This window comes from Puma concolor, chromosome E2 (assembly GCF_028749965.1).
Source record: "Puma concolor isolate L17-30 chromosome E2, mPumCon1.1.hap2, whole genome shotgun sequence".
Taxonomy (NCBI): domain Eukaryota; kingdom Metazoa; phylum Chordata; class Mammalia; order Carnivora; family Felidae; genus Puma; species Puma concolor.
Window position 1 is genome coordinate 54,849,991 of NC_141681.1, and position 12,514 is coordinate 54,862,504.

At 57.4% G+C, this 12,514-nt stretch overlaps 1 protein-coding gene across 9 annotated transcripts in view; it reads right to left on the reverse strand.

The window, feature by feature from the left end:
• Positions 1-245: 245 nt before the first annotated feature.
• Positions 246-12,514, reverse strand: part of IL4I1 (interleukin 4 induced 1) — a 37,915-nt gene continuing 25,646 nt past the window's right edge. For 2 of the 9 annotated variants that reach the window (XM_086690479.1, XM_086690477.1), the window contains exons 2-9: positions 11,276-11,399; positions 8,951-9,095; positions 5,313-5,551; positions 4,545-4,657; positions 3,903-4,104; positions 2,138-2,206; positions 1,677-1,813; positions 246-1,186 (exon numbers count right to left, since the gene is read on the reverse strand). In XM_086690479.1, the coding sequence (XP_086546605.1) occupies positions 265-1,186; positions 1,677-1,813; positions 2,138-2,206; positions 3,903-4,104; positions 4,545-4,657; positions 5,313-5,551; positions 8,951-8,987 (1,719 nt within the window). In that variant the 5' untranslated portion in view covers positions 8,988-9,095; positions 11,276-11,399 and the 3' untranslated portion in view covers positions 246-264. Of the gene's footprint in view, positions 1,187-1,676; positions 1,814-2,137; positions 2,207-3,902; positions 4,105-4,544; positions 4,658-5,312; positions 5,552-5,654; positions 5,690-5,948; positions 6,035-7,502; positions 7,907-8,950; positions 9,124-10,640; positions 10,706-11,275; positions 11,400-12,514 lie in introns of those variants that run through there. The other 7 variants (XM_086690485.1, XM_086690484.1, XM_086690482.1 and 4 more) reach the window with 7 other exon arrangements.

Consider the following 12,514-nt stretch of genomic DNA (forward strand, 5'->3'; position numbering starts at 1 on the left):
GGCTATTACTGACATCAGGGCTCCTCTGTTTGGTGACAGCCGGAGTGGGCACCGTGATTACCATCTACCAGTGGCACAAAGCAGTGTCCATCTGGTCCCTCCTCTCCCCCTCCCCCGGTGGGGCCCCACCGCCCAGGAAGAAGTAGGACAGCTGCTGCGGCCCCAGAACGAGGCGCAGCTCCTTCCACCGCGAAGGCTAACGGCTTTGCTTCGTGCACATTGGGGAAGCTACTGAACCACACGGCTTTTTCTGAAAATACATTTTTAATGCTCGGGTCTCTTGGTGTGCTGAGCGGTCATCCCATGTGGGGCCGGAGCGTGGGTGGCACCAGCCTTTTGGAACTCGCACCGGGGACGGCTGGGCACCTGGTGCACAAGCCCCTCCTCGTTGACCAGCGTGTGCCCCTCGCGGCTGTGCCCTTCGCGGCTGTTGATTAACACGGCCGCGCGCAGCGCCGACTTGACAGCAGTCTCCACCCAGCCGTGCGGGTAGGCCGTGTGCTCACCGGCGAAGTAGATGCGGCCGTAGGGGACTGACCAGTCGTAGTCCTGCCCGTCGTCCCCGCCGTCTTGCCAGGGCGTCGGCGGCTGCACCACGAAGCCGCCCTGGCTGTGTGGGTCCTCGGCCCAGCGTTTGATTGTGCCGCTGCCGTCCCAGAGCCGGTACACGATCGTCCCGTGCAGCGCCGCCACGTCGTCGAGCGCCACGCGCATCGCCTCCTCCTGGCTCAGGCCGGCGAAGGCGGTGGCCGCGTCCGACCACGTGTACGAAGCCAGAAGCAGCGCGCCCTCTCCCGGCGGCGGGTAGAATATCACGCGCGACGGACGGGCGGTGTTCGAGTGGCCGCCCTCGATGTGCTCGTCGTGCCAAAAGGGCCGGCGGAAGCTGAGGAACACCTTGGTGGCCGGCACGTAGTGCAGCGCGCGCAGCGCCTCCTGCCCCCTGCGCGTCAGCGGCGGCGAGAAGGCAATGCGCTGTAGCGCCGGCCCGCTAGCGGTGAGCAGCACCACATCGGCGGTCATGGCCTTCAGACTCCGGGCCCCGCGCGAGCTCGCGACGTGCACGCGCACATCGTGCGCCCCCTGCGTTATCGCCACGACAGGCGCGTGCAGCAACACTGGCCCCGACAGCGAGCTCAGCAGCGCGCGCGGCAGCAGGTCCCAGCCGCCCACGATGCGGCTGTACCTGCGGGCAGGGCGAAAGCGTGATCCGGGAGCTCGGGCACTGCCCTGCCTCGTGGGCTCCTCCCCGCGGGCCCCGCCCTGGGCACTCCCCGGTACCCATCCTAGTTTTCACCTGCCGGGTCCCCTCTTATCCTGCCCCTTCTCGCGGGCCCCGCCCATTCATCTACCCTTGACCTCGCCAGTCCCTGACATCACCCGGAGGACCAGGGAGCAGAGAATGTGCGACCCGGGAACCCCGTCTCTTCTCTGAGCCACACCTTTTTCCGGGAACATTCTTATCCAGTTCCTCCGGAGGAACCGTGACGAGAGGGCGCGTGTGGCCTGACCCGAGCTCCGCGTCTCTCCGCCCTCTGTGCCCCTACCCGCACCTGTGCGTCCGGCTCCTTTCCCGCCAGTCCCGCCCCACCCAACGCCAACAGCTCCGCCCACTCCGTTTCTCGCCCGCATTGGCCCTCGTCGGCCCCGCCCTGTCCACTGGCCCCGCCTCTCACCGGAGCCGGTCGCTGAGGCAGCTGTGGGCCCTTAGGGCCTCCGCGAAGCTGAGATAGAAGAAGCCGTCCTTGGCCATCACGTCTCCCAGGAGCCGAACGGCCGGCTGGCTCAAGTTCCCCTCCCCGAGGAGGTATTCCTGGGGGATGGGTGCGCGCCCGGGTCAGGACCCAAGCGTCCTGCACCTGGCTGTTCTGTCCCCGCTCCCATGGGGGTCCCTCCCAGGCTGAGCCTCCTGGTTCCGTGACAGGACCGTGAGCTTATTAGTACGGTTCTCTGAAGCTTAGCCATCCAGAGGAGGGACGCAAGCCCAGAGAGGGGGCCGTGTGCCGCCTCGGGTCAGGCAGGAGGGCCGTGGCAGGCCTGGAGTCCGGGACTCCTGCCTTCTGACTCCAGGGCTAAAGCCCACGGGTGCCCTCCTTGTTTCTGTTTCTCAGACGGCGACGCCGAGGCCCCCACTCACCAGGAGCGTGTGCCTTTCAAACTTCTTCATTGCCTTTCTGCAGCCCAGTTTCTTGAGATCTTTGAGGGCCTGTGGTGGAACAAGGGGACAGTGCTGAGCTCCAGGGGCAGGACTGCAGAGGGCAGACTTGGGGTCCAAACCTGGGTTCTCCTCCCGCACCTGCCCATGACCAGCCATTTACCATTCTTGCTCAAGTCAGCATGGTCCTTGTCCATGCTGTGCCCTCGGCCTTGCCCTCCACTCTGGGAAGTTCTTCCCAAGTTGTTAATGCCCCTCATCTCCCAGCCTTCATCCCACCCTGACAGTGTCACACTCAGCCCTATCGGGTACTGTTGGCCTGCACTTGTCCTAGTCTGTGAATTAGTGCAGGCAGGTATCGTGTCTGTTTTAGTCAATGCTGTATCCTCCTGGTGCTTAGTGATTGTCACCTGCATCACTGGGGGCACAGACAGAAGCAGAGTCCCTTCTGCCCCCTGTCAGCCCTGAGGGGTTATTCACTGGATCCTCCCCTGCCCACAGCCCTCCTGTGGCTCCCCAGGGCCCGGGGCCCCTCAGTCACCATCTTACAGCAGCTGTCGTTCTGCAGCACTATGTGCAGTGCCCAGACCACTTTCGGGCCCCCCCGACACCTGCGCCGCACCACTGCACTCGTCCCCCTGCCTTGTCTTTGCCTGAAACATGAGTGGCCATCCTTTACTGCGCTGTTCAAGTCTCTTCCCTTCCTGGGAACCTCACAGCCCCATCTGATGTTAGCCTTCTTCTCTGTCCACGTGGCTTTCCCCTGTGGCTGGGGAACTCCTCAAAGCATGTGCTCCTTTGCTCACTCACTCATCATTCACCTTGCGTCTCCCTAGGCTCCCTGAACTGGTCAGTGCCAGGGCACAGAAATGGCCTGCACTCAGTGCCCACCCTGGTCCAGGAGGGGAGCCAGACAGGAGCTCCCAGAGGAGGCCAAGGCTGGCTCCTCCCTGAGGGCACCAGTGAAGGCTTCCTGGAGGAGGGGACGTTGGACCTGGTTCTTGGGGGATTAGTAGGGTTCCCTGGGTGGGAAAGGGAAAAGGCCTGCCAGGCGGGGCAGGAAGCAAGAGCAAGGGCATGGGTGCAGGATGGTGAAGGAGCATTGTGGGTACGAAGGAGTGCAGGGCTGGGGGGTTTGGCCACTCCGAAGGCTTTGGAGGATAACAAACACTTCTTGGAGGAGAGATGAGGCTAGAGGGGTGAGAGAAACCAGACCACTCAGGGCTTGACCCTGAGGCTAAGGCGCTGGGGAGCCATAGGGGGCTGTGAGCAGGGGCTGGAACAGGGTGAAAAGCCTGAGCCAGAGCAGGGCCCGTGGGGACAGAGAGGTGGGAACACTGCAGGAGAGTCAGGGGGCAGGAGGGATGGGGCTGGGGACTGACTGGTGGTGGAAGGGACAGGGAGGGAGCTAGGACAGCACCTGAGGGTCTGTCTGCCTTGTGACTAGGGTGGGGGCGATGGGGCCATCGTGAGATGGGGGAACCCGGGAGTATGTGTGGGGTTAAGGGAAGATGCTGAGCTCGGTGGGAGCCGGAGGGTCCTGGGGTATGACCCGGGGAAGGGGGACATGGACAAAAGTCTGGGTCCCCCAAGATGGATGGGGAAAACATCAGGTCCAAGACCAAAGTTTAAGCCAAAGGCCTTCGTAGAATCTGAGGCTGTCCGGACAGCGTGCGTGAGAAGCGGATCAGAGACCGAGGGCAGAGGGGCGTGGGGGACGGGCCGTGGGGCTCCCGAGGCTGCCTACCTGGTTGAGAGCCATCTGATAGATTTCTTCGGGTGAGTGGCCCTTCTCCCTGGGGCGCAGCTTGTAGCCCAGCTTCTCTGGCATCTTCTCCACCACATAGTTGCGCAGCTTCAGGTTGTTGACCTCTACCCACGTGTTCTCATCATACTGAGTGAATTTGGTCAGGTTGAGTCCCAGACTCTTGCAGAGCTCGTGGAGGATCCTGAAGGAGCCGGGAGAGGCTGCTGAGGGTCAGGCGGGGGCGGGGGCAGGGCTGGGAGGAGTTGGGGCCCCTCTTCCGGAGCGGGGGGGGGGGGGGGGGGGGCAGGGGTTGGGGATGGGCCTGAGTCTGCATCGGGGCTAGAGTCGGGTGGGAGGGCGGGTCGCTGGGGCTGGGGCTGGGAATGAGAGGAGAGAGAGTCTGGAAGGCTGAAGGTGTACGGGTTTCGGATGGTTTTTGGAGCCCCGGCAGGCTTTCGTTGGGGCTGAAGTGGGAATGAGGACAGAGCTTGGGTCAGGTGAGGGCTTGCGATGCGGAGGAGACAAGGTTGGGAGGGCAGAACTGGAACTCTGGCTGGACACGGAGCTCTGAGCACCTCAGGGACACAGAGGTGGGGCTAGGGGAGGCTTCGGTGCCCACAGGGCTGCCTGGCCAGGCCTCACCTGTGCGAGCTGGGCATGCGCATGGCTCCCAGCTCCCCAATCCAGCCTGTCTTCCGGTCCCGGTAGGTGAGGATGCGGCCTCCGATCCTGTTGTCTGCCTCCAGGATGGTGACCTGAGGGATGGGGGTGGGGAGCACCAAGCAGGGCCCTTCAGCTCCTCCCACTGACTCCCCCCATCCCCACCCTGTGCCAGCACCCAGCTTCCATCCCCACAGCAGCCCAGACCTAGACTAGAGAAGGACGCCCTTCTACATGAAAAAGCCAGAGGAGCTGGTGGGAGAACAGATGTCCTAGCAAGCACGTACAATATGCAGTTTCCCAGCTGCAGCAGGACGACTGCAAGCCAGATTGCAGAAGAACTTCCCAGCCTAGGGAGTGGGGGGGGGGGGGCGCGGAGATTTCCTCCGTGCACAGAAGTCCTGGCCCAGCCCATTCTCCTTCTCGGCTTTCAGTGAGAGGGGCAGTGGTTAGACCTCAGGCAGTGTTCCTTGAGTGGAGTTACCATGGCCACCAGCACAAATTCCCCTCCGGGAGGTTGGAGGACTTTCAGAGGGACTTCCCTCAGGAATGAGAGAGAGTGGGGCAGGGAAGGTCAAAGGTCTCTCAGCCTCCCCTCCAGTTTCAGTCCTCAGACCAAGCGGGAAAGCACAGCTCCTCTCTCCACCTCCTACCAGCCCCTCAACAGGGACGTGGCCAGGCCCCTAACACCCGGGATTCCCAGCCTGCAGCACAAAAGACTCCAGGTAGACTGCAAGCAGCACTTCTCACCTTGTGTCCGGCATCACTGAGCACCTTGGCAGCTACCAGCCCAGCCACACCGGCACCAACCACAATCACCCTCTGGGGCTTTGAGGTTCGATTGAGGCCCAAGGTCACAACCTTGAGCAGCACCTCATAGTCAGGATCATGCATACATTTCTCAAAGGGATCCTGGCTATGGGAAGTCTTCCAGTCCAGGGAGGCCACCAGGCTGAAGAAGATGGAGATCAGGACAAGCAAGTACCGGGCTGGAGGGAGGAGGACGGGATCAGTGGGAAGGTCAGTAGGTACGTGTGGGGAGAGTGGGCTCCGTCCCCCCCGGCCCTGTGCCCCCCTCTCCTGCTTACTTACCCGACGAGGCCATAACTCTCTGCGGGAGATGGTGTCTAGTTTGGAGGGGAAGCAAGGGCCACTGTGACAGGGGCCTGGGTCCCACTCCAGGCCCTGTCCCTAAGGCCACCCGTCTCTCTGGAGCCTCATGCCTCCATCTACCCCTTCTAGCAGCCTCCTGTTCTGTGCTCACCTATCTGCCCCCGTCCCCGTCCCTGCCCTCCTTGTCCTTCTCTTCTCTGTTCCCCTCTCCTCTGCCCTGTCTCCCTGTGTCTATTTCTGTGGGTCCCAGTTTCCTGGCAGCCTCCCCTCTACCTTGGGCTCTCTGTGGACAGCAGTACCACCCTCTCTCTCCTGTTGCTTCCAAAGGTCTGCCCTGGCCCCCTTCTTGGTCCTTAAACAATGAGCTGAGCCCCGCCCTCCCCTCCCTTTGAGAAATCTGCAGTGGGGGAAATGAAACTACTTTCCTGGGTTGTAGGGTCAGGTGCTTAGAATTTAGTTGAGGCTGGAGGGGGTGGGCGTTGGGGAAAGGGGGTTGAGAGGAAGCAAATCAGTCTATTTTCTTCCTCTTGCCCCAAATAGTTCTGGGGCGGTTGGAAGGCCGGAAATAAATGCTCAGGTAACCATGCTAAGGGTGCCTGGTCTCAGGGTCCCTGTGTCTGCCCTCCTCTGTGCTCTGTCTCCTTAATTGCTGGGGCGGGGGTGGGGGGGTGTCTGGCCTTGGGGCCGCATGTTCCCTGTGATAGTCTGAGTCTGTCCCTGTGTCTAGTTGTCGCTGTGCCCTGAAGGGCCCTTGCTGGCTCCACTCCCCTCCCACATGGCTGCTCTGAGCCTCCGTCTTCCCCTCCGTGAAATGGACTCAGTAGTGAGACTTGCAGGCAACAGCACAGTGGTCAGAGGCATGGGCTCAGGGCCAGCCTGCCTGGGTCCTGAGCCTGGTGCCTGCCTGTGTGGTTCTGGTCTCCAGCTGTCAAGTGGGGGCCGTGAATCCAGGTCAGGCCTTGTGAACAAACGCCTGGGTCAATACTACAACTTGCTCCTTAGAAATTGCCAGCTGCTGTCACCGTGGGGGCGCTGGCAGGGGTTCAGGGAATGACACCCCCACCCCCACCCCTGCTCCCCAGCCCTGCACAAGTCGCAGCCCAGGATGTGTGCTCACCCTTCCCATCCCTACGTTGAGAACCACTGTGGCTCTCCGCTCACACTAGGGTGCTGGGGGCTCAGCAAAAAGGCCACTGGCGCTTCCGCCTCTCTGCCTTTGGCCTTAGCCTTCTCCACCTGTCTGTGGGGTGCTTTTTCCCTGAGGGGGGCAGGCAGTCAGAACAAGAGGACCCAGCCTCAAGGGGTCCCCACTTGTGGCAGCAGGGGTCCCTCAGCCCTTCGGACTTTAGCCAAGGGGACACGTGGTGGGTCCCCTGAAATGGGTGGAGGTAGAGAGGCAATTTCAGGGGGTTTTCTTGGGGTGGGGGGAGAAGGCACCAGACAGCTGGTGGCAGATCCTCTCCAGCAACAAGATGGGAAAATCCAAACAGTACATCAAAGAGGGATGTGGTTTGGTGGAGGGTGGGGGTTGGAGGGGGTATATCTGAGTGAGTCAGTAAACATATGATGCAGGGGCCTGGGAGGCAGCAGCCAAGCAGGAAACACAATCAGCTGGACAGAGCCTTGGGCCTTGAGGCCAAATGCCAAGAAAGCAAAGGGGACAGTCAGCAAAAACGACAGAGACGGTCCCCACGGTGAGCGCGCACTAAGGTGGTCCTGTGCTCAGTGCTTCGTGCTCACTGTGGACCTCACAGAGCTGTTCTTGGCAGAGGAGGGATCTGACAGATGGACAGGGGGCAGGTGGGGGAGGAGGACCCCAGGACTCACCCCAGGCCTCAGCGTGGGAAGGCCTTCCCATCACAGACCCTGCCTCCTTCCTTCATGGAGACACGAGTTGAGCACACCGCCTGGTTTCTCCTCTAATCCCAGACACCTTGTGTCGGAGGGGGAGCCCGGCCTGCAGAGCTGGGGGTCCGGCTGGCCCCTCCCCGGAGGCCCATCTGTGCTACTTCCCCATGGCAATGTCACGAGCAGGAGTAACATGGATGCAGAAAGGGGTGGAGGCCGCAGGGCTGTGGAACTCCTGCACTGGTCTCGGCAAGCCGTGTCGGTCCCCAGATCAGTTTGGAGGGCCCTGCCGGGGTCCGAGTAGACCCCCTGGTCTCTCCACCACAGGATTGTGCTTAAAAATCCCCTGGCTCCGGGCATGCCCCGAGCTCACCTCCTGGACTCTACAACAAAAGTGGGGTGCTGACCTCACCCAAGGGGCTCAGCAGGACAGGGAAAGGAAGGGAGAGGAACCCAACTCATGAGGCCACCCAGGACTGGAAACCAGCAGCGCCTGAGGGAGCAGGGGCCCTACTAGGGCCAGGCCTGATTCATCTTGCTACCTATAACATGACTGGTACCACGTGCCAGACATGCTTCACTTCATTTACTCCGGGAACAATTCTGACAAGGTGGGTTTAGCTGTCCCCATCTCACGGTGGAGAAAACCGAGGCCCAGAGAAGTCACCAGCTAAGAAGTAGCAGAACCTGGGTGTGATCCCAGCAGCCTGGCTCCAGTCCCATGTTCTTAAGCACTTTTTTCACCAGCAGAAAGCTCAGGCTTGCGAACTAGGGAGGGGGCCAGGGCAGGGTCTCTCTGCCTCGGCACTGTTGACATTGGGGGCCATCTTGGTGGGGACCATCCTGTGCATCGTAGGATGCCGAACAGCCTCACTGGCCTTTACCCTCTAGATGCCAGCAGCACCCGGCCCTCAAAGTGTGACAAAAGACACTGTCTCCAGGCATTGTCAATCATTCTCCGGGGAAGGGGACGCAAAATCACCCTGGCTAAGAACCACTGGGCTAGGCTTAGGTTGATGTTGAACAGAACTCCCACAGGTGGCCAGATATGGTGCAGGACGGGGACCTGGGTATGGGGGCAGGAAAAGAAATAGTGGCAGCCACACAGATGTGCAGGGGAGAGGGCTAGTGCCTACATATATCGCTTTCCCAGAGTCAGTTCAAAGACCACGAGTGGTTGGTACTAAAACTTTCCCCAAGTCTCAGAAGAGGGCAGGGCCTTGCCCAGGGGATGTCCAGGGCCCCAGGTGGAAGTCAGGGCTCCGGGCCTGGATCGGGGAAGGGTACAGAGAGCAGAGGACAGACTTACCAGAGGCCCTTGATCTATGGCCTGACTCCTGGACAGAGTCCCCCTTCCTACGGAGCCCTCCTGCCCCTCCTTCCCCAGTTTTCCAGAATCCCTGGGCCCCATGGGGGCGGGCACTCACTGCACAGCTGGCTCTGGGGGGCCCTCTCAGTGCCCATGGCCTTTCTGGTTAGCCTGGGACAGAAGTCATCTTCGGGCGTGTGCGGAAACGGGGTGAATGATGGTGGCTTTGTCCTGATTCCTGTTAGATTAAAGGTGCCAGGGTCCTGGTGTGAAGTCAGAACAGTGGTGAGGCTGTGGAGAGCAGGTCCTCCTTTCTCAAAAGCTTTTCATTATGGAAATTTCAAACATATGTAACAACAGAGAGACTGGGATGCCGAACTCAAGTGCATCCGTCGCCTCCTAGCCCATCTTGTTTCATTCACATTTTCTCTTTCCTCCTCGGATTATTGTACAGCAAATACCAGACATCTTATATTTTGTAGGTAAATACTTCAGGATGCTTCTCGAAAACAGGGGTCTGCAAACTTTTTCTGTAAATATGTGGGGCTTTTTGGCCCACACCATCTCTGTCTTGCCTACTCAATTCTGCCCTCCAAGTAGCCACAGCATGTATAAATGAATTGGTTGTGGCTGTGTTCCAATAAAAATTTATTTACAAAATCAGGAAGTGGAACTGTAGTTTGCCAACCAACTTCTGCTCTAAAAATATATATGAACTCATTTGCTTTAAAAAACCAAAAACCAAAAACCAAAACTACAGGGGTACCTGGGTGGCTCAGTCACTTAAATATCCATCCGAGTCTTGGTTTTGGCTCAGGTCACGATCTCACGGTTCATGAGTTTTGAGCCCCGCATCAAGCTCTACACTGACAGTGTGGAGCCTGCTTGGGATTCTCTCCCTCTCTCTCTGCTCCTCCCCCACTTGTGCTCTCTCTCAAACTAAACTAAAAAAACAAAAAACAAAAAAACCACAATGCCATTATCACATTTAAAAATGGCATTAGGGGCGCCTGGGTGGCTCAGTCAGTTAAGTATCCAACTCTTGGTTTCCGCTCAGGTCATGACCGCATGGTTTCACAGGTTCAAGCCCGCATCAAGCTCTGCACTGACAGTGTGGAGCCTGCTTGGGATTCTCTCCCTCTCTCTCTGCCCCTCCCCCCCTTGTGCTATCTCTGTCTCTCAAAATAAACTTAAAAAAATAAATAAAAATGCCATTAAACCAAAGTCCGCATTTCCCTGATTGTCTCAAAAAATTAACAGTTGAAAAAAAAAAAAAAGAAGAAAAAAAAATTAACAGTCGGTTTGAATCAAAACTCAAGACAGGGCCCACTTGGCATTTGAGTGATGCTGAGGGTCTTTGTCAATGAGCGAGTATTACTTTCAGGTTGGTGGATTTGGTGTCTGTGTCCTTGGAACCAAGGGGCTTAATGGGACCCCACAGCCCCAGGCCAGGCCTGAACCTGGCACAGCAGCGCACCAGGTCTGGTTTCTGCCTCGGGGAAATCTTGGGAGGTCATGGGTGCGACCAGGACGGTGTCTGCCTGTGAAGTGTGTGTGTGCACCAGGTGAGTCACTGGCATTTGAAGTGATCGGTGCCAACGTGTGAGGACTCTAGGGCAGGCACAGGGGCAGCGTAGCCGAGTCAAGCCTGGCTGAGGGCTGGCTTCTGAGGCTGAGGGATTTTGTTCCCGGAAGTTCTGCAGAACACTGCTGCCCGGAGAGTCTGAGGGCAGGCTTTTTAGGCACCCAAGTGATTTCAAGGTTGATCGAAAACTTGGGAGCAGTGGTGTGCTGGGGCTGGCTCATACCAGTGCACGAGAGCGGATGGTTTCATTTTTAGGGTCTTTTTCTCGGTTTGGTTCTGCAAGCCATTCTTTAAAAAAAAAAAAAAAAAAAAAAAAAATTCTGATCAATCTCCTGAAACACAGATTTACTCAAAACTCATTTCTTCCCAATCACCGGATTACATTTTACTATTCTGTATATTCTTGGGGTGAATTCACTGTATCCAGATAGTGCATGTCAATTTCCCAAATTCATGCTCAGTGACGTCATGTTCAGTGACCTCAAGTCGATAGCTTGAAATCAGCCCCGGTGGGAGTATTTCCACCATGGGATCAACAACCGGTACCCCATGAGGGCTCTCCCCTTCTCTGGTGAGCCAGCTATTCAACATTTACCAGCACACCACTGCTTGGGAGTCCTTGGTTTCAACCTCCCCTAGAAGATCAAGGGTGCTGTTTGGGGACATCTGATCCTTCTGACGCCAAGCTGTGGCTGACAGGAAGAGGCATGATCCCGGGGAAGGTGCTGGGCCATAGAGAGGCAGTCGTTTGAAAGGGTTTCTTTGAGCTTAACAGAAAGCCATAGCCACAAATCTAATTGCCACTCTTATCCCTGTAGGGGCAGAAGAAACGCAGGTATAGCTTATGGAGAGATTCACCTTTAAAAGCCACTGATTCCAAATTTAGTCACCACATTGGCTGTCTTCGTACTAATTAATGAAGAGGAACCTTAAAGCAGAGGCCATTTGTCTGCACTGGCAAAGAAGCGCATCTGTTTTCTTCCTGGAAAGGGAAATGGCAATTACAATGAAGTCATCATCTGCAGGGTGGTACCCAGTCAGCTGCTGAATCTGTTGCAATCTCAGGGACCCCTCCCTGACTCCCCGAGGAAGCCTGTTGGGGCCGCTTTCCCTGTGGCACCAGAACACTGTAGCCAGCCCTCCCACATGGCCATCGTCCTGATTTTGAACTGTGTTTGAGTGGGTTGCCCAAGATCCCTTGGGGAACAGGAAGAAAATAGATGGAACTTCAATGTTTTCATTAAAAAAAAAAAAAAAAAAAAAAAAAAATACAGCTCTGGGGCACCTGCATAGCTCAGTCAGTTAAGCATCTTGACTTCAGCTAAGGTATTGATCTCACAGTTTGTAAGTTTGAGCCCCACATTGGGTTCTGGACTGACAGCTCGGAGCCTGGAGCTGCTTCAGATTCTGTGTCCCCCCCCCCCCCCCCCCGCCCCTCCCCTCCTTGTGGTCTGTCTCTCTCAAAAATACATTAAAAAATTTTTTTATCTAAAAAAAAAAAAATTAAAAAATACAGCTATATGAAAGCAATTAAGTTTTATGAGCGTTTAATATGCAAAACAGGCAAATGATATACATTTGAAATGCAAGCTCAGGGGAAATCTTAGCACGACTGTCTGGCCCCTGCCAGCAACCTGTGTGTGGGCAGAAACACTGTCCCATTTTTGTGACCCCGATGCCAGGCCAGCTATTTAGCAGGTGCTCCAAAAATGGGTGTTGAATGAATAAATGTGTATAAAATACGAACTACTTCCTACTTTCTAGGGGGACTTGAGGCTGCCCCATCCCACCTCCCCCTTCAGGGAGAGGGGGTCAGATACGGGTCGCAGAGGCTCTGAAGGCCAACTTCCCAGGAAGGTGGTGGGGAGCTTTTAGAGAGAATCAAGTGGTTTAGTCTGGGGGCTCCCTTCTCCCTCTGCTGTGGCTTTTGCAAGACACTTGTTCTGGGAAGCCAAAGATGGTGAAACGACTTATGGTCATGACTTTGGGCAACTGGACCACAGGTCTCCAGGAATAAGCTTGGGGCATTCCTTAGCAAAAAGCAGGCTCAGCGAGGCAAAGGCCGGAGGGACAGACTCTCCACCCCGCAGCAGGAGA